A 21442-nucleotide genomic window follows, 5' to 3' on the forward strand; every position below is an offset into this window, starting at 1 on the left:
CTAATGAAAACTGCTCTTAGGTTGTGTGTGGGCAGATTTTTTGGTTGTTGTTTTTGGCTTTTAATGTATGGGTGTATGTTGTCATCCATCTTGGAAAAAACGTACCAATCAGCATCTGCTCCAATGCTTGCTGCTCTAATTTTGCAACTCTTTGGATTTTGTACCAGAGCCATTGTTTGTCACAATGACCAAAACACAAGTGATTGCAGCTTCCAAAGAAACGTTTTATGTCTGGCAGTATCGGGTGGCCAAGAAGCTCACAGCCATGGAAATCAATCAGCTGGCACGGACCAGGAAAGAAGGCAGGGAAAGGTTTGTCTTCAGGCTTTGTCATTTTTCTTCCTCTGCTCTGGTGTCATTGATAAGGTGGATTCTGCTATGTCTAAAATGCAAACCCTTGTCTTCTAATTTTTCTAATCAGGTTTGTTGACTTGCAGGCCTGTAAGATGAAATACTAGGTTTGTATACCAAAACTAGTGCTTGTTACCCGGATGGCTCAGACATTTTTGGATCAGTTTCTGTTCAGTGTCTCCATTTGCTTGCTGCATGTTTTCCTTACGGAGCTGTGTGTCTTGATGCCTTTTTACCCCTCTCCTGTTTCTCCTCCATGCTCTTAGTTTCCAGGCAGCTCTATTCCCTCTGATAACTTTAACTGCTTCTTGTCTGTTGTTGCCTGTAAGATCAGTCTGTCCAGCTGGCACTTCTCTAATACACTTGTGTCTGGTTGTGGCTTTGACAACTAATCCTGTATGGACTTTTATCCTCTCTAACTAAACAAGCCAAAGTCAACATCGTTTTGCTTCCAAAATATTTCCTTCCCAGGTGCTCATTTATGGCATTAACTGTTCTGTCACCACCACAAAGCTTGCAACTTCATTATGGTTTTCTTTTTAGTTATTTTGTGTGTTCTTCCATATTATCTCTACACTATAACATCTTTCTATAAACCTGCCATCTCCTGTCACCATATATCCCGAATAATGAGTAATTATTTGTACATGGTGCAATAACTTACGTTGTTGTTAGGACCTGGATGTCCTAGCCTTGGACAAGATTATAAATTGATAAAAATATTGAAAAATGTAAATAGTTGTAATTCAGCATTAATGATGATTTTAGCATTCTAAAATCTTTCTTAATCCTACTTTTTAAGGCAGAAGAGAGAGCTTGTAAGTGTTGAATAATACAGTAATACATAAGTTTTTGTGGATGTGAAGGTGAAGCTCTTCGTAATTGTGGAGAAGATCCTGGGGAAGTATGGAAGTGCATGTTTGAAAAGGATAACTTAGTGATTGATAGTTTTCAGCAGGACACTTAACTGTAACAGCAGGAACTTACTGTTATAGGATGAAAGTTTACAGATCATAGGGAAATAAACCATCAGGGGCTGTAAAAGTGAAAGCAACTGCCATATCTTTATATCAATACAAAGCAGGTTTATCAAAGGGGATGCTTTTGAACATAAGAACAGGCATAGATTTTATTCTCTTCTCCAGTTCCAGTGGTTTCTTCTCCAAGGATCAAACATACCAATGCTATCAAAGATGATCCATTCTTTGGACTCACTTTTTCTTCTAACCTTCCTTCTCTACAGGATCTATCATATTGATGATACCTCTCCAGGGTCTGGAGATGGACACCTTGATTACAGCAGAGCTTTTGAAGTGAGTGTTGTTTTGAACTAGTTTATTGGGGTGTCTCTGGTACTTTGAAAGAGCAGTAATTAGTGGGGTTTTTTTTTATTATTATTTTCATAGATTTTCATTAGTAGAAGTGGTTGTACTTAAAATTTCTTTTACTTCTACCTTTTGTACATAAGTGTTATATTTCTTCCCTCTGATTGGTGCTGTTACTGTCATTGGGTATTACTAGAAATATACAGCAAACTATAGGGAACATGGAAAAAGTATATTCTGGGTGTGTATTGCATATATAGACACCTGCTGTCTTCCTGGTCAGAAGCAGCTCCCCTTATTTCAACAAAACATAACTTTGTTGAAACCTGGTGATCTTTTCTAATATTTTTGGCCATTTTCACTTCTTGTGTGTGCGCAAGTGCTGGCTGTCCTTTCTAATATACTTGAAATTAATTAACAGACCTCACCACAAGTCAGGGATTGGTGCTTTCATGTGTTTTCTGTTAAACACCTGTTACATTTTGGATTTCTTATTTTTCTGGAGGGAGGGGCCAGACAATAAAGGAAGCTGTTAATATTATTGTCATGATTCCCATAGCAAAGGCTACTGATACCATAAACTATCCACAGACTGTATGCTGTCAACGTTTGATACCCCCTTTTCATGTGGACACTTATATCTTGTTTATTTAAGTAATGTTCTTTCTTTAGCAGGGCATTCTTACCTTTGCAGTAAAACTGATACTGATATCACTTGCTTACTTTCAGGGAACAAGAGATCCAATTTGTGCAATAACAGCATCTGATAAGATACTACTTGTGGTAAGACACATGATTAACACAAATCCTAATTGCCTCTTGTGCTTACAGGCATAAGATTCTTCTCTATATATTCATAAGCAGTCATAATTTCAAAGCATTTCTGAATTTAGAATTTATACAGACAAAATCTCTTTCTAAACTTCGTCAAAGGTAACTTTAACAGTTTCATCTGTTAACCTGGGTTCTTTCTTTGGGAGGGCTAATTCCCTAAATACTTACAATTTAATTAGGGACAAGTTGCCAGAGTTAATACTTACCCATAGGATTTTATAAAGACTAGGTTACTTAACTCTGTAATTCTCAGATTACTTAATTCTGTAATCTGAGTCCTGAGAAGTCTTTTTGAGACAGCACATTCTGGACACAAATATTTGCAAAGTTTGTGTGTTTACATATTAATGGTATAATGCATGGTACTGTACACAGATGAATACACTTGTGGATTATACAGATGTGTAAGGTATTCAATCATGTCATAGAGCTGGTGCCTTTTTTTTTTTTTTTTCCGAGCTGGAAAGTGATCTCATTAGATGAACAAACTTATATGTGGGCTTTAAAGCAAACTAATGGAACAGAACAAAGAGAGAGAAAGCACAGTGTTTCTTCCTGTTATCCACCTTCCAGGAAAGACCTTGATGTTTTCTCATGTTCTAATTCCAGTGTGAATTTTTTTTTTTTGTTTTTTTTTTTAATATTCTTTGACTGGATTTTACAAAACCAGAGGGTCATGGGAGAAAGCATGAACAAAAGAAGTGTGATGGTTCATAGGTGACTGTGGGATTGTCACTGCTTGACGAATAAGAAAATGAACTTCTGACAGTAATTAATCTGTGACTTTTTTAAAAAGGAAAGGAATGAGAGGAAGTGCCTTTGAGACCAGATCTGGATAAATGTGCAGAAGCTGAATGCACATGATAGTGGTTCCATTTTCTAACACTTTTGAACTAGTCTGCTTTTTAGTCTGTAGGGTATGCATATGTTAAGAAATCAAAAATGGTGATTTATGGTGAGTACTTTAGGGACAGCTTTGGGGGAAGAAAAAAGAAAAAGAAGGAATACAGTTTCCGTGCCTTTGAAATTTAATGTTGACTCATTTCCAACATAAGACTTGAACAGTAGGCAAACCAAGGACATGTTGTTCACTTAACAGAAACCCCACAAGAAAATAATGGTAGTGATCATTTCAGTTCAGGGATGTCTTGACACAAGGAATGGGTGTTTCATTCAGCAAAATAAAGATAAACCACACTGGTACTCAGATTTGCTTTCTGTTACTCAAGCCTGTGAATAACCAGTGCATTTTATAGCATTTTGTTTTAAATCTAGCTCTGGTCTTGCACTAACCTGTGGGACTTGTTGGTATGCAGACAACCCCACATGAGCAGAACTGTTCTGCTTTCAGACCTGGGCTGGTGCTGCCATACGGAACTTCTTGAGGGGATTTACCAGTGTGGGACAAGGATCTTTTCACACCTCTCCTTTTTTATTATGTAGACCCTGTCTGGAAGTTCATGGCTCCTGAAATTCTTTGGGATAGATGTGGACTGTAACTGTTTGTTTTAACATCCCTGATTTAAGTAGATCTGTCAATTATAGCATCTTAGTCATCTTGTTTAAATACCATAATTGAGAACTTTTAGGGTGATGATTCCCTCTTTCCACTCATTCTTTGTCACTTATCCCAAAGCTCTTTTGTCTAAAACAGCATATATCTAAGACCATTTTAAAGGGTTTACTGATAGACAAATTCTCTCACTAAGTCAGTGTTGCTTTCCTCTAGGGAAGAGAATCTGGCATTATCCAGAGGTACAGCCTCCCTAGTGTGGCTGTGGTGCAGAGCTATACCCTGGACTGTCGTGCCTATCAGCTGTCTTTGAACTGCAATGCCAGGTAAGTTACAAATCTGCTTTTAACATAGATACCCAATTTCAAAATGAAGCACTAAAATTTGTGAAAATACCAATTCTGTGAAATCTATAATTCTATAATAATTATGTACTAATTTCAACTTTATATAAACGGCTTATTAATTTTAGTTGTTATTAATGGTTGCTTAAACATTTATTTATTACTAATTATTTCCATCTGGACAGTCATTGCTCTGAGAGACTGTTAGTAAAGGTCTCCTATGTTTTATACTCTGTGTATATGAAAATGCCTTTGTTTTATTAGATGAACCAAACATAACCTTCCTTTGATCTTTACATGAATTGACAAAATTCTGTCATAACCAGAAATTTTATATGTAAGACTTCTTTTTGTTTCTCGGTCCTTCTAAAGCCTGGAAACTTTGTTCATCCCATTTAATTTTCCATTGTTACAGACTGTAACTAGTGGTGATGTTTCTTGTAAGTCTGGTTCTCCTGAGCTTCATCTGTGCCAATACTGAAGTTGCTTTTTACTTAACAGCTATTTTTTCTCAAGAGAGCGTTGGCAGAAAAGGGAGAATACACAAGAATTTGCAAGGCAATTTTAATCACTTCACAAAAAGTTCATAATTTCAAACAAAATTCATAATGCATGTGTAGATCTCTTGCTTTTGCTTAAAAGGAAGTGTGATCTAGTCAGAGTCATATTAATTTTGTTTTGAACCCAAGGTGTTTTCTTCAAAATGACTTTGTTCTAGGGAATTAAGCTCAGATCCATAAGCATTTTGAGGTTAATTCTCTAAATTGCACTTGAAATTTTAACAGAGATTAAGGCTGTCAATATTTAGAAATTCTTTTAAAATGACCTTACAGTAAATACAGGTTGCTATGATTCACTGAAGACCTATGCAACTGTAACTTTTCAAATGTAGCCTTTTAGACATTGTATTTTTTCCTATATTTTATAGGACTTTAAAGATTAACTGGATTACATTTAATATTGCCTTGGAAAAAAGTGAAGAATACCCTTTGCAGAAATTCAAGAAATCCTATTTTAAGAATTAACAATCTGCATCACCACATTGACTTTTTAATTTAATCATCTGCTTCATTGCATCCTAGTAAATAAAGAAAACCCATTTTTGTTTAGTTGTTAATTTGAGTCTTTGTCAAGAAAAGGTTGGTGACGGACAGACCTGTAATATATTCAACTTGGTATCTGATGTATCTTCAAAGTGCTGAATATAAAAATGGGCACATTTCAGGACCTTTGGAGGGCCAGATCCTATGCAAGCAGATAAAGAACATCTTTCCACGTTATCTGCTGCGCAGATCAATGAAAATCATATGGATCTGTGCTGGTTCTGGCACACGAGGGCATCTCATGGAATCTACAGAATTATACTGTGCCAGGTTAGAGAACTACTTCAGATTTCCAGCCTTGAGTAGTGTCATTTAGCTGCCTTATTTTCCCTCTGTTTGTTTTTCTGTAGCCGTCTTGCTATCATAGACCTTTCAGGGGTTCTGACCTTCCTGGACCTGGACTCGCGGGCTGCAGACAGGGCGGGACAGCAGGAGGCAGGAGAGCAGCTGAAGCTGGAGCGCAGAGACGTCTGGGATATGAAATGGGCCAAGGACAACCCGGACTTGTTTGCAATGATGGAGAAAACAAGGATGTATGTTTTCAGAAACTTGGATCCAGAGGTAAGTATCAACGTATGTTCACTCGAGTTAATGACTCTTTCTTGGATAGTATTATTCTTATGTTTACTGTTCAGTTCTGCAAGTGTTTGTTTATATAAACTTGCTTCAGGAAACCTCAAAATCATATCAACTCACGTGGGACTGTTGTTTGGGACCAAATAGCTAGAATGAATGGTCAGTCCTAGAAACATAAAAATGGTGTCATATTTTTATTCAATGTACAAGATTTTCAGGAGCATACTTTTTTTGTAGGCTTTGGAATACATAAATGCAATTTTAGTAGAGATACTTGTAAAATTGTTCAGTTGAATCTAAATATTAGCAGGTGTTATTCTGTATCTCATAATTTAGTTGCAGAAAACATGAGGATTTTTAATGATGTCTATGTTTACAGAATTGGCAATAATATTAATGACTGTATATTTGTTTCTTGTTGGAAGTGCAAATATATCCTAGTTTGGAGAAGAATGTATCTGTATGTATACTTAACAGATTTGATTAGGATTTAGTCAGACAGAAAACAAGTTCATTTCATTATAACTTATTTAACTTTAAGGAACCTATACAAACATCTGGATATATTTGCAACTTTGAAGATTTAGAAATCAAGTCTGTACTTCTGGATGAAATATTAAAGGTCAGTACAATTAATTTCATTTTGTAGGAGAAGTCGGTGTCTGTCTTAATGATAGATACCTGTTTTGTTGGGTGAAAATAAAAGTCACCAAGAATAAAAATATGTTTCTTTATCCATTGTGTTAGAATCCAGAGCATCCTAACAAAGATTACATCATCAATTTTGAGATTCGGTCACTACGAGACAGTCGAGCATTGATTGAAAAAGTTGGCATTGAGGAATCTTCCCAATTCATAGAAGACAATCCACATCCCAGGCTTTGGTAAAATCTTCTATAAGCCAAATTTGTTTCAACTTTTCTTCTTTTCTATTCTTCTCCTGTTCAGACAGATCTAGTATGAAAATAAAAAGCCTCAAACTAAAACCAGTCAAAGCATTATACATTTTACTCACAATCATTTAAGATTTAATGAATGTTGGAGTACCTAGAATGTCAGGTATGTGCTGTATCATGATAGTGGGTATAGAGTGTAGGCTCAGGACACCTTTCTGTTCTGTGCTATATGGGCCCCAAAATACAGTGTTCTTTGTGTTTTGGAGGGAATTTAAAGGAAATGAAATGCTGACGGAAAGATAACCAAGTTGGTTAAATTAAAATTAAATCTTATCTATTTGGTATTGACCATTAAAGGTTAAGGGAACACATCAGACTGACAGTAGGATAAGAGGTTTGAGTAGGGCTGGGTGTTCCCGTGCAGCATCTCAGAAGTGATATGAGAAATGGAGATAGTGGTATGCTTAAACTAAACACAGCTCTAAATTTAGAGTTGCTGAACGACGGGACAAGACACCTTGATTTAAAAGTTTGTCCCAAAAAACATTCCTTTTTGTCTAGTTGTGTCTTTGTTTGCAGAATGTTCATTTTGAAGAACAGGATTTGCTAGTTACATATTGAAAGGTTCTGTAATACTATAATTTGATTAGCTTGAGTGTGTAGGGTAAAATATTAGTCTTCCTTTTTACAAATGTCTTGACGTAGCTGAAGATTTTGGAGCTTTGAAATTGTTCATGCTTTTTTTTGCTGGTACCATCTGTTCACTTAATCTAAAATGACTGTTTTGCAAGTTTGTGTCTCAGTGACATAAAATCACAAAATAAATATCAAATTCTGTTCACCTTGCTCTGGAATTGCCATGATGTTGTTGTTTTTTTTTTATTACGAGAGAAAACACGTCATGTATTTATGAAGAAGAGATGGATTAGAAGTGCTGGATATAAAGCCAATATATTCCAGATCAGATCAAAACAGTGACCTTGCTTCTAGATTGCAACAAATGGTGATGTGTAGAAGATCAGTTGGTTTCTTTGATATCAGTGATGAACACCTGAGTTTAAGTGATACTAACCTTCTCAAATTGGCTCAAAAATGCAGAGCTGATACTGCCTAAGCATGGTCAGTGAATCCAGCAATATTAGTGGTTTTGTCAGTGCCTTACTGCACTGAGTTTGTTTCACAATGTCAATCAGCAAGTCCAAATTTTAAAAACCTTTATTTTTGCAGAAAATTCTAGACTTCATTCAAGCACCTGATGCACACAAGTTGGCCTGAATTCCCTATTTGCAGAACTAACCAGTGGGGCAGTACCAGCTGTAAGGTTCCACAAAGGTTTAACCCTGCTCACCCAGACTGCTGTCCTAACAGGACCAGGAACATCCAGATGGATCAGAAGGATAATTTATTTGTCATGGCCAATGTAGCTGGAGGCATTTAGACTGAGACTGCCCTCAAGGTTTAAAATTGTGATAAATGTATAGGGAGAAATAAATAAATAAATGGAACTGCACTGAGACCAGCAACACATTTCACGTAAATGTAACAGTCAAATCTTGCCATTTCTCCCAAGCCAGTGTCCACCTGAACAGCTGAACAGAAGAATATGAGCAATTATTTTAACATCTCTCCTTGACCAAGTACCGGACAGATCACAGAATGTATTTGGAATAAATACGTGACTGTATTAACAATAAATTGCAACAACTCGTATGTCTTTTTAAATAATTACTAGTTAAATGTCTCCTCATTTAATTTAATCTATAGCTGCTTTTGCATCTGCTGTGTTTGTTTTTCACACAGGCGACTGTTGGCTGAAGCTGCTCTTCAGAAGCTGGATCTGCAGATGGCTGAACAAGCTTTTGTGCGTTGCAAAGATTATCAAGGCATTAAGTTTGTGAAGCGCCTGGGCAATCTGCAGAGTGAGTCCATGAAGCAAGCAGAAGTGGCAGCCTATTTTAGCAGATTTGAAGAAGCTGAAAGAATGTATCTGGATATGGACAGAAGGTAATTGCATGTAAACATCTTAGCAGCAAGTAAAAAAAAAAAAAAAAAAAGGCGGGGTAAAAAAAAGCATTCCTTAATCAGGAATGACTGTTTTCTCTGGAGAGTCTTTACCAATTTCTGCAAAAAAAATAAAAGGATCAGATAGAAAGAATTTTGGTTTATCCATAGATAACCAGTTCTGTATGTAAACCAGTGCATTCCAAACTGTTTACAAAACCTTGGCTGCTCTAGGTAGTGCTGTGTTTTGTAATGTTTTTTTCACGAGTATTTTGTCGGTATTTCAACTGGGATTCCAAAAATACAAACTATCTTAAATAATGTTTAATTTATGTGGTGTTGCTGTGCGCTAGTAGCCAAGTACACATTCTTCTCAATTACATATACAAACAACAGCCTTTTTAATGAACTGTAATTTTTGGAGAGACAGAAGGACTCTGGATGAAACTGTGGAATATTGAAACCAATCAGTGTAATTTTTGCTCAGGAATGAAAACAAACAAAGCAAAATTTTAGTATTGCTAGGAATATAAATTAACACGAAGTAATTAGCTAGAGCACTGTCTCTACTGAAAAAAGGATAATGAGAAATCATCAGCAGCAGTTGTGTGGTATAGCCTGTAGATGGTGGTCAAATATAGAGAAACATGAAGCACTTATGCATATGTGAAATTTTTAAGCTTTGATTAATGGAGCCATGAAAAACAGCAGGGAATGGTGGAGAGAAAAAAAATTACTCATTATTTCATGCTGTAAGAATGAAAGTAAGGGGAACAGGGTGGCAGGGCAGAGGGAGAAGGCAGGAGCTGGGGAGAGATGCACAATAGTGCCTGGTAATGAAAACTTCCTTGCATGTTGTTAATTAGTTGATGGCAGTTTGGTGGTTTGGGGGTGTGGGCTTGCCTCATAAGCACTTCAGTCACGCTGCAACACCCAGTTTTAGATATGGCATGTTCCTTTTCACATGGCTGAAGAGAAATTTGGACATAGAATTGCAGAAGTCAAAAACTTACTTTATTGTTTACTGGTTTCAACTTTCACAACCAGAAAAATCCTGATAAGGATCTACCATAAATCACAATGAAATAAATTTGTTTTTCAAATAAAGTTTTAATGTTTTAGATAGATGCTCTTACTTAGCTGACTGAATTGGCTTTCTAGTGCCTTCCTTAATTTACTTGTAAATTGAGGGCATTTTTAAAAGAAGAGCATAAGTCTATCCCATTTATTTTCTATGCACCTGCAGAATTACTTTTATATGAGGTAATATAGAATTATTCTGTTTGGTGGAAAAAACACTCCAGACAGACACACAGTGAGTCATATGTATGCATGAATAATAGAAAAGAAAAACTACTGCTGAGTCCTTTCTCCTTTATCCAAAATCACCCTGAATCTGGAAGAAAACTCTCTGAAATCCATTTTATTCCATCTCAGCTTTAGCCTTCATTATTCATATTTGTTGCTTCTTGGTCTTTCACCTTCCTTCTGCTTATAGCCTTTTGCAGCTGCTGCCATCTCTTGTAATGGTCAGCACTGAAAGGTATAGAACAGAGTAAGAGGGAACCTGAAGTAACATTGGCCCAACTGTCTCTCTCATTTAACTCCTCACACAGGAGCGTGGCTGAGAAGGAAGTGCATACATATGTGAGCTCTCTTGAGTATCTGCTTTAATGGAATAGTGTTTAAATCTAGGATCACTCTGATACCTGCACTGCAGGTTAATAACACAAAAATACTTTTGGATGCTTTTCTCGAGTTTTTTGTTGCCTATTTCATGGTGTCTGACTTTTCCCTGCTGTTTCCTGTTTAGAGATCTTGCCATTGGGCTGCGGATCAAACTGGGCGATTGGTTCCGGGTGCTGCAGCTGCTGAGAACGGGCTCGGGGGACTCGGACGATGCCCTCCTGGAACAGGCACACAACGCCATCGGGGACTACTTTGCAGACCGGCAGAAATGGTACGGTCTGTAGAGGAACCAGCTGTAAGGAACTTGCAAAGGAAATTATTGACCTGATGACAAGACTTCATTTATGAAAAGGGACAGATATCAGGAAAGTCAGGATGCAATGTACTGGATAATTTTGGGAAAATGAGATTTAGCTCATGCCTTTGTGGTTCCGTGATATGATCAACAGAGAGCTGTTTTCAGCTACTTAAAGGGTGAAGGTGATACAAATCTCTGCTTTGCCAGAAGTCTGTCGGCTTCAAAGGAAGGGAAGAGAAATACCAATACAGCTACATTAGGCTGGATATAGAAAATGTTAAAAAAAACCCAAAAGGGATTAATAGTACAGAATTACTAACCATCAGTGAATTTTCTAAAATGCTTAAAACCACAAATATTTAAGAAGGTCTGGAGTTCTCTGCCCGGGATCTGTCTCCAGCTGTTGCCCAGACTGGACACCCAGGGAAGATTTTAAGGGCAGTGCACACCTGCAATGGTATTTCTTCAGAACACATTTTGCAGTCAGGTGCTTACTGAGCCAGAGGTAATGTCTTCATAGTTAATAACTTGCAGAGATTTCTTTTCATGACCATTTCTTGTTGCCTTCTAAGCCCATGTCTTAGAGTTCCACAGCTCTACTATATATTGCCATTATTAAAACTGTATTGTCACAGTGCAGCTGAAAACCTGTGATTAGATTTTGAAAGTGGAGTTTTAGATGCTTTAGGTAACTTTAGAGAATGGTCTTGGAGGTCTCGGTGTTTGCATTTTAAAATACGGAAGGACAACAGTAAAGCCCTTTTCTGGAAGTTTAGCAGTAAGTTGTCCATTGTCTGCCCTCATCTCTGCAGATGTGGGAATATAGCTTTATGAATTCCTTGACTTCCTAATCTTATGCGAGTCAGAGAATCACTATTTCTTCACTTTTAGTATAATGATCTGTGAAAATTAAAACTTCTTGTGAGTTTTGGAAAAACAGTGAAATTCAAGCCATGAAAGTTTTCCAAGCAAAGTTACCTATTTAAAATAATGTGATTTTAAATTTACAAATGCATTTTTTTGTCTTATTAGGTTAAATGCTGTACAGTACTATGTTCAAGGACAAAACCAGGAACGTTTAGCTGAATGTTACTACATGCTAGAAGACTACCAAGGACTGGAAAACTTGGCTAACTCACTTCCAGAGAATCATAAGTTGCTCCCTGTAAGCAAAAAGCACCTTTATTGTTCATTGTCTTATACCCAACTATTTATTAAAAGTTTCCCATATTGGAAGGGTTAAGAATGAGAGAAAGAATGCAGTGTATGACCTACTCACTTAAGTGCAGTGGTGTTACTGTGTTACTAGGATGTTATTTTCATACTCCATCACTCTTCCTTTCCCTTATTGTCCCAGTTCCCCAGAAAGACCTGACTGATAATACTCTAAAAGGAGGGGAAGTAGATGGGATAGGGTGTGTAGGATATATAGGTGTACAAGGTATAGAATGTATATGTAGCAGGAAATTACTAAATAATAGCTAATTTTAAACTATGCTGTGGTTGATTTAATCCAAAATGCTTGAAAAATGCAGAACCTGCTCCTTCAATGCATATTCTAATAAACCAAGACATAGCATTTTCTTTTAACCTCATTGTAATAGCTTCCTTAAATTTAGAAGCAGGGTGTGAGACTAGCACACTGTTCTAAAGACTTACAACAATGCCTGGTGCGCTCACAGGTTCCATGAAGCAAACAACCCATTCTCCACCCTCTTGGACTTAAATTAACCAAACAGGAGTACTGCTCTTGCTGCACAATGTACTAAAATTGTGGAAGTGCATTTAATACAATGCTGATGCTTTTTGCAGGATATAGCTTATATGTTTGTGAGAGTGGGGATGTGTGAACAAGCTGTGTCAGCCTTTCTGAAATGTAGTCGGCCAAAAGATGCCGTGGATACCTGTGTGCATCTCAACCAGGTAAAAAAAGCAGGTGATAATCTGTAATAATACCGGTTTAACAGAGAGATTTCTATCCTAATGCCCAGTAGAATGCAAATCCTTGTTAAGTGTCAGATGATTTGTCACAGTTTCTGGAAAATTCATACTTCAGTGCGTAAGACAGTTCTCTGAGATTAAGATTAGACCACTGGAGGGGCAGTGCAAAGATACCTGCAGGGTATGTGGGCAGTATGTTCAGCATACAGACATTTTTAGCTCTGTGGAGCTAGGCTGTGCTGCCTCATGATGGAATGGGAGAAGACTGGAGAAGATATAAATGTTCATTCTGGATATTTTCCACATCTCCCTCCATCTTTGTATAGATGCAAATAGATTTGTGACTGCATGAGGATGTAGATGGTAAAAGCTGAGCTGGAAACTGATCTGCATATTTATAACTAGAGCTGTTTCCTGGTATGACTTACCCTGTGCAAATGTCTGTGTCAAAATAAATAAGGGAAAACCTGAGGATGGCTGTGAGGAACTCGATGGATGGGAATGGCAGGACTGACTAGGGTTGGCTTTATGTGAACAATTTTAATTTATGGATCTGAAGAGCTATAAGGTGTGAGATTCAGTTAAGATCTCAGTCCTGCCAGAATTTTCATCTGGGGCACACAGTAGCCAAACCACTGAAGAACAAGAAAATTCACAGACAAAATGAGGTGTATAGAGGCATAAGTTTAGTGTTACTGTGTGCTTTAAGCTACTGGGCTGAGTCTGAGTCTTTCAGACATGCTTTTGAGAGTCTGGTTTAAGTAATATCAGAAGTGTTGAAATTTGCATGTCCAGCTATGAGCTGCAGTTGAAATGATTTTGCATCGCTTTTATGGAAGTAGCAGCAACTGTTTAAAATGTGGTTTTGAACAGAGGTCCAGCATTTTTTTTAGCACTGCTGCATCACATGCTTGGCAATGATGTAAGCACTTGTATTCTCTTGCTTTTTATATTAATTTTATAGTAGTCTGGTTCAAAATGGTGATGCAATATTGCAGACAAATGTTGCAGTCTGTTCATGGATAACTGTTTTTGTTCTGAGAGTGTGTTTGAAAAAATGAGCTTAATAATTGTCTCCTTTAATTTGCAGTGGAATAAAGCTGTGGAGCTGGCTAAAAATCACAATATGAAAGAGATTGGATCCTTGTTAGCCAGATATGCAAGTCATTTACTGGAAAAGAATAAAATCCTTGATGCTATAGAACTCTATCGTAATGCCAGTTATTTCTTTGAAGCTGCTAAACTCATGTTCAAGGTATCACAGGTTTTATTTTTGTCAGATGACTGGGATTTTTGGATTAGCTCTTACTGTTTCCGTGCTACTTTTATTCTCTTGGGGTTATTTTAGTTTTAACAATGTCTAGAAAATAAACAGATATCATCATACAGGATACTGCAAAGATGAACCCAACTCCCAGGGTTTAGGTATCTCTATGTGTAATAAATACCCTTGGTGTCTTCTGTAGCTAGTGAAGAGGAGACTTTGGGGACACAAGCCATATATTTATTTATTTTGAGACTGTCACTTCAATAGGAGCTGAACTGCACCTCAGAAAAGGTCCTGATGCCCTGCATTGCCTAGTAAAAAAGTATGGTAGACTGGCCTGGGGTGCAATATCCCCATTATTTTAGATACCATAGGAGTTATTGTTAATCTCCTTAAAATTTTAAAAAAAGCAATGTCAATAACTAGAAGTTAAATTTGGGTATTTCTTCAGTTAGTTCCTTCAATTAGAAATGGCTGTGATGTGCTTTTAAGATAAAGATGTTGGCTAGATTTCATTTGGCTTCAGAGATTTCTCTACATAGCTTAAAGTCTTGTAGGAGTGATAATGTAATTTTTACAAAAAATATTTATAGCAGCATATATGTAAATATAATATATGTGACTTTTAAAAGCCATTTTTCTTTTCTGGGAAAACCACCAGACCTTATTGAAAACTATGTATGTGTTTAAAAATTGCTATTTTTTAGTTTGTTTTTATACTAGATCACTAGACTTCTACTTGGTCACACTGATTTATCCTTCCTGAGAATCTGGCTTTACATATATATGTTAGCTAAATAAATACAAAATAACATGCATACTTCATTTTGACATTTTCATTTATAGTTCTGTTTGCAGTCTAAATTATTACATTTAAAGGCAGAATCATTTTGGCATGATTTCCTAGGTTTGTGCAAGCATGCAATTGTCCAAGACAGTTAAATCCCTTTGTTTTTTTTTTTTAAGATTGCAGATGAAGAGTCAAAGAAAAGGATGAAACCTTTGCGAGTTAAAAAGCTTTATGTGCTATCAGCCTTACTTATGGAACAGTATCATGAACAAATGCAGAATGCACAAAGGGGAAAAGTTAAAGACAAAAGTTCAGAGGTAGTGTCTTCCCCCCCACCCCTTTCTGAATTCTGGTATCTGCTAGCTAGGTTAGAATACAGCAACCCCATCTTGATGGGAGCTTATAATGTTTTTAATAACCCTTTTCCCTGTTAAGAGCAAAGCTTTCCTTCAAGCAAGTCCCCCATGAAAACATATTAAGTGCTATTTTTAAACATTTAAATTGTGTGTATTAATAGATACTTTTCTTGCTAAGTTTAATGTGGTTTTTTTTAATGTTTTCACTATAACAATGAAAACCATACTAAGAAACTACAGACTTTTTTCTTCCCGCAAGACTGTTGTCATTTACTAGTAAGTATTGATCCCAAAGGGTGATCTGTGATTAGATTAAGCTGTGTGGCCTGTAATTCAGCAAGGAGATGGCTCCAGATACAGGGGAAACAAATGCAAGAGTCTTTTTCTCTGCTCATACATTCATCTTTATATGCACAAATGAAATAACTTAAATTTTAAGAGCTCTGGTGTTGAAATGCATTATTAATCCAAACTATGAACCAGCGTGCAGACATGCACAAGATATATTTGTATACACACGTATATGATATTTATCTTTGAAAATCTGCACCATATGTTGTGCCTGTGCTCTGGACAGAGCGCCTGACAATGCTCACTGTAGGTCATTTGTATTTTTCCTACTTAACATGGACCGTGGTGTAATCATCAAGTACAGAAAAGCTCTTTTCATATATCCCCATTTCCTGCTGTATCTGTTTCATATAACAATTACTTGTGATACTGGTTTGTTTTCAGAGTGCTTCAGCTTTGGCTGGTTTGCTGGAAGAAGATGTTCTTTCTTCAACAAATCGCTTTGTAGACAATGCTTGGCGAGGAGCTGAGGCTTACCACTTCTTCATACTTGCACAAAAACAGCTCTATAAAGGCTCTGTAGATGCAGCACTTAAAACAGGTAAGAATTCACTTTCAACCCTGTAAAGACAGCACATAACTTCATTTATAGCTGCCACATTTTTCAGTTCTTAATAAGTCCATGGAATTTAAACCAAAATCACATAATGAATTGAATATGGCTGCAGTCACAATACCTGGAAAGGACTTTGCTGAAGACAATGCAAATCTTTCCAAATATTATCTGGTAAATTGGTCAATCTCTGTGGATGTTCTGCTGACTGTTTTGTTTCTCTCCCTAATTTATAAGGCATACATGAATTTACATCAGACCTCCTTGTAGAGCTTCACAAAAAATGTATGGGAATTATAGAAACAAACAGCGCCTTGTACTTTGTCCAAGTAATGAAGATTTCAATTCCTTCTAATATTTTTAAAACCAACCAAGCACCCAAAATCAAGTCTTTCAAGAAGACATCAATTTGCAAGTGAAATCTCCTAATTTTTTTTCAAGCAATGCTTCTTATTCATGAATAAAAAGACTGTGGTTCATTTTGTCCAGTCTTTATAATTAATACTGTCATCTAGTAGCAACTGTCTCATACAGATGCTTGCACTTCTGAGAAGATGTGTAATAATTTCATTGGATTTCTTTTTTTTCCATTTTTTTAGCTCTTCATTTGAGAGATTATGAAGACATTATCCCTGCAGTTGAAATCTATTCCCTTTTGGCACTCTGTGCATGTGCAAACAGAGCATTTGATACTTGTTCAAAAGCCTTTGTTAAATTAGAATCCTTGGAAACTCTTAAGCCAGAGCAGAGGCAACAGTATGAAGACCTTGCTCTAGAGATATTCACAAGATATAGACCAAAGTATAACAAAAAACCTGATGTGGATGATGTTCTTGAGAGGTGGGTTTATTTTAATAATACTATCACTTTTTTCTGCTGTATGTTCACTGTATTTTGGGTTTTGTGTGTGACCAAATTAAGTGCTTTGCTGCTTAAACCAAATATTAGGCAAGAATGAGACAGGAGTTAGCCAGTTTAGAGGAAGGTAATACAACACTATATTGCTTGGGAAAATAGACACTCTATGCATTTGAGGAACTGGGCATAAAGATGTAACTTCATCTTAATTTGAAATGCAGGTGGACAAAGCACAGGAGTTTTAGGACCATTGAGACTTTGTCATATGACATTAAAGTAAGAATGCTACAGCTTGCATCACCACGGTGGGGTGATAAAGTATCAACAAGGGACTGTTCAACCATTATTAACTAACGGGTCTCCAGTGTTTTGTGAATTACCTAAATCTACTTGGTGTGAAAAGAGCAATATGTGAAGTCAAAATTAGTATGAAGAGCACATTTAAGGGGTAGGTCCTTGGAGTGGCTGTACCCACAACAGTGTGTTTGACATGTTTCCTAAGAGCATGGAACTTATAAATATGGAAATCGATTGTGAATTGATTTTGTTTTAGCAAACAGGATTTAAACCTGTCTTGATAGATCCTATTGTGCAGCTGTACAGAATCTCAGTAGCAGCTGTCAAGCTGACCCTTCAGATTTCAGAGGAAGGAGTATAATAGCAGTACAGGTGTCTAATCAGGCCTTGCCTTTATATGGCTTTCACTGCTTCTTTTCACCCCATCTTTTGGATCTGCTGGATTTGTTGACTGAATGGTTTTTGGGGAGGGCATTCTCTGGTGTGAAGATTTTTATACTTGGTTACATGAACAGTGAAATGTTACATGGGCTAATAACTTATAATCAACAATTGGCACACCAGATTTTTATTCTTTCAGCTTTACTCTTTTTTTCTTTTTTTTTTTTTTTTATAGTGGAGATGGTAAACTTCCTGTGTGTGTTGCAACAGGAGCCCCTATCCTGGAGTATCAATTCTGGATGTGCAGTGTGTGTAAGCACTGTATGACAGCCAAAGAAGCAGGCCATTATAATGCCTGTCCTCTGTGCCACAGCACAGTAAGCTGAGGATAAAGCCTCTGTATCTGCATTTATGACTGCTAAAAGCAGCCTTTAAAATGTTACTGTCTTTTGAAATACGACTCAGGTACTGTATTGTAGCAGTTAGTGCTGCTATTAGAGAAACATGGAACAAAAAAACAAACCAAAGTCAAAATGGAAAACCCACAAGAGCAACCTTTACTGCTTCTGTTTATCTGAAGAAATTGCCATGTAAATAGATCCTAATTTTTGCTACACTTTTAAAAAAAGATTTAAGGTAAAAGCATTCTTTTTGAATTGTATATTGAGCCTAGTTTCAAAACCATGTGAGTTGAATATGGGCTGATATCAGTATGTTCTGCTCTGAGCAGGCTCAATTTTTTTTGTGTCTCTAACGCCATAGGAAGTTATTGGGTTTTCTCAGAATTCACAGTTTTTTGAAGGAAGTGATTCTTGAGTTCAAATAATGCCACAATAATTTTGATAATACTACCATATATGTTTTTGTACTACTGTTTAGAGATACTGGAATGAAGATACCAGTATAAGCATGTTAGTGCTGTAAGTGTATTTAAATCCACCACAGCAATAAAGGGCTTGAAAACATGCAGCAGTTAAGTTGTGTTCCTGAGCTCAGGTGCTGTCACCTTCAACAGGTTCAGGAAACCTCCATGAACTTGCAACCTGGAGCCTGGCATTTTTCATGTAGCTTGAGAGAGCAGCCTGCATCTGTTGAACAGATCTCAGGAGCTGAAGTGTCACCCTTGTTGCACACAAAGCTCCAAGAAATGATGTTTTGCTGTCCTGCCTTACTGCTGGTTTAGGCCTGTGCTCTGGCAGTGCTGCAGGGATGGGCTGTCCCCAGGACCAGCCAGCACTCGGCTGCCTGACAACACACTGTGCTGTGAGAGGAGAGTGTAGGACCTCTTCTGTGCTCTCTCACCTAAGCTTAGGCCAAGTACGGATAAACACCATCTCCACAGAATCATGGACTAGTCTGGGTTGGAAGGGACCTTAAAGACCACCTTGTTTTAAGCTCTCTGACAAGGCCTGCAACACCTTCCACTAGATCAGGTATCACAAACCTATCCAACCTGTTCTCGAGTATTTCCAGGGAGGGGGCATCCACAGCTTCTCTGGGCAACCTATGCCAGTGTCCCACCATGCTCACAGGAAAGAATTTCTTCCTTGTTTAACCTAATTGTCCCTTGTCCTATCCCTTTATGCCCTCGTACACAGTCCCTCTCCAGCTCTCAGAGCCCCTTTCGGTACTGGAAGGCGTTCTAAGGTCTCCTCAAAGCCCTCTCCAGGCTGAACAAGCCCAGGACCAGCCATCCCGTCTCCCGAGGAGAGACGCTCCCGCTCTCCGATCATCTCGGCTTCGCTGCACCAGGTCCAGGCCGTGCCCCCAGAGCCGGACGCCGTACCGCAGGGGGAGAGCGGAGCAGAGGAGCAGCCCCGTGCCTGGCCCTGCTGCTTGTTCCAGGGACCGCATCCGCGTTTCCCTACTTCTGCATTCTGCGTCCCGCCGTGCGAGCGCCTCTCCCTCCCCAGCGCCGTCTCTCGCGTGGCCGCGCGTGCCGGCGTGCCCGTGACGTCACGAGATGGCGGGGGAGGCGGCGGCGCTGCTGGCGGCGGCGCGGGAGGAGCTGCGGGCGCGGCGGCTCTCGGCGGCCGAGGAGCTCTTCAGCCGCGTCATCGCCCTCAGCCCCGCGGGGTAAGGCCGGGGCCGGGGAGCGGGGCGGGCGCGCCGGGCCGGCCCCGCTAACGCCGCTCCCTCTGTCCCCGCAGTGCCCGCGGCGACCTCGCCACGGCGCTCAACGACCGGGGGCAGGTGCGGTACCTGCGCGTGGAGTTCGCCGCCGCCGTGCAGGACTTCACGGCCGCCATCGAGTGCCAGCCCGGCTTCGAGGTGCCCTACTACAACCGCGGGCTGGTGCGCTACCGGCTGGGTACGAGCCGGCACGGGGCAGCGCGGCCCGGGCCCGGGCCCGGGCGGGACGAGGGCGGGCGCCGCGCGTTCGCGGCCCTGACAGCGCCTTGAGCTGCGGCCTGCCCCGCCTGTGCTGTTAGGCCCCCGTGCTGCTGTGGCGTTCGAAACCGTGCTGTGCGTGGAAAACGGGAGGAAAGGGGTAGTTGACTCGTGGAAGAATTCGCGCTGGGGTGCAACAAGCCAGTTCCAAACCCTACCATTAAATCTGGGATAAAGTGTCTCCCAGGTAGCTGTAGCTGCTCTGAGCACAGCCTTGTCAACTTCCTAGAGAGCTGCCGGCCACCTCTGGGGAATTTCCTGCCCCGTTTTTAATGATGTCATGGCAAAATGACAGCCCTGTGCCTTTTGTTAGAGCTTGGCTGTTGCAGAGGTCGAGGGACTGGAGAAGGGAGCCGTGGGCAACCAGCTGGAAGCTCTGCCTGTGTGCCAGCTTTCAGTGTGGGCCTTTTGTCTCATCTTCTTTGGAATAAACTGGCTGAACTGAGCCTTGAGTCCATTTGAGGTTCAAAAATACTCTGGTTCTAGATGTGAAACCCTTTGACTCGCAGTTGGGCCTGTGGAGAATCCAAATGTAGAGGATCCAGGAAGTACCTGCTACTTCGTGGGTGAAAATACTAGGAGATGTTCTTGAGTTGTGAAAGGTTTGCGAGTGTAAGCACTTACTGATAATTTTGCTTTTCCTCGTTCTCTTTTTTGGGACAGGAGACTTCGATGAGGCCATGAAAGATTTCAGGAAAGTGTTAGAGTTAAACCCCAGGTTTGAAGATGCTGCCCTGAGTCTAAAACAGGCTATTCTTGATAAAGAAGAAACACAGAAGCGGGGTTATTGAAAATTCAGGTAGTGATGTGATGGGAAAATACTCCCCTAAATGTGTGATTTTTGTCATTAATGGATGAAACAGAAGATCATTTACATCTGTTATGACCTGCTGAAGAACTTCATTCTTGGGTAGATAAGTTAAAAATTGATTATAATTGCAAAATAAACTAGATTTGGTATTTGTAGTCTTGAGGGAAAGTATCATGTGGGTCTCTGTGAGACACATGTACAGATTTTGTACAGAAATACTTGATAATTGTATAATAAATGTATTGTCCAGATTAATTGAAAATAAAAATGAACATGTGCTTTTTATCTCATGATTGTCTGCAGAATTTACTGTAGAAAATATTCACAGGAGGAACTGTGGCTTTATCTTACTGAAGAGATCAATTCCCTGAAGCATACAGTGTGAAATCTGTCTGACGGAACTAACTGTGAATACCCTGACAACTTCATTTCTCACATGGTAGGAGGGACCGTTACTGAAATCTGAAAATCATCAGTGAGAAACACCCTTGCATGTTCATAGCAAGGCCAGTTTTG

General features: G+C 39.0%; 2 protein-coding genes across 3 annotated transcripts in view; both read left to right on the forward strand.

The window, feature by feature from the left end:
* WDR35 (WD repeat domain 35) overlaps positions 1-18574 on the forward strand; it is a 40951-nt gene extending 22377 nt beyond the window's left edge. For both annotated transcript variants that reach the window (XM_062488454.1, XM_062488453.1), the window contains 16 exons: positions 168-312; positions 1595-1664; positions 2406-2459; positions 4240-4349; positions 5821-6031; positions 6588-6668; positions 6794-6930; positions 8743-8946; positions 10757-10903; positions 11963-12095; positions 12743-12853; positions 13962-14126; positions 15105-15245; positions 16020-16176; positions 16788-17028; positions 17960-18574. In XM_062488454.1, the coding sequence (XP_062344438.1) occupies positions 168-312; positions 1595-1664; positions 2406-2459; positions 4240-4349; positions 5821-6031; positions 6588-6668; positions 6794-6930; positions 8743-8946; positions 10757-10903; positions 11963-12095; positions 12743-12853; positions 13962-14126; positions 15105-15245; positions 16020-16176; positions 16788-17028; positions 17960-18110 (2258 nt within the window). In that variant the 3' untranslated portion in view covers positions 18111-18574. The remainder of the gene's footprint in view (positions 1-167; positions 313-1594; positions 1665-2405; positions 2460-4239; positions 4350-5820; positions 6032-6587; positions 6669-6793; positions 6931-8742; positions 8947-10756; positions 10904-11962; positions 12096-12742; positions 12854-13961; positions 14127-15104; positions 15246-16019; positions 16177-16787; positions 17029-17959) is intronic.
* A 1113-nt stretch (positions 18575-19687) lies between these two features.
* On the forward strand, positions 19688-21170 carry TTC32 (tetratricopeptide repeat domain 32). The gene is made up of 3 exons (XM_062488455.1): positions 19688-19800; positions 19875-20035; positions 20779-21170. The coding sequence occupies exons 1-3, from the start codon at positions 19688-19690 to the stop codon at positions 20904-20906; spliced, it is 402 nt and encodes a 133-aa protein (XP_062344439.1). The 3' UTR covers positions 20907-21170.
* The last annotated feature ends 272 nt before the right edge of the window (positions 21171-21442 follow it).

The sequence above is a fragment of the Cinclus cinclus genome, chromosome 3 (genome assembly GCF_963662255.1).
Source record: "Cinclus cinclus chromosome 3, bCinCin1.1, whole genome shotgun sequence".
Lineage (NCBI taxonomy): Eukaryota > Metazoa > Chordata > Aves > Passeriformes > Cinclidae > Cinclus > Cinclus cinclus.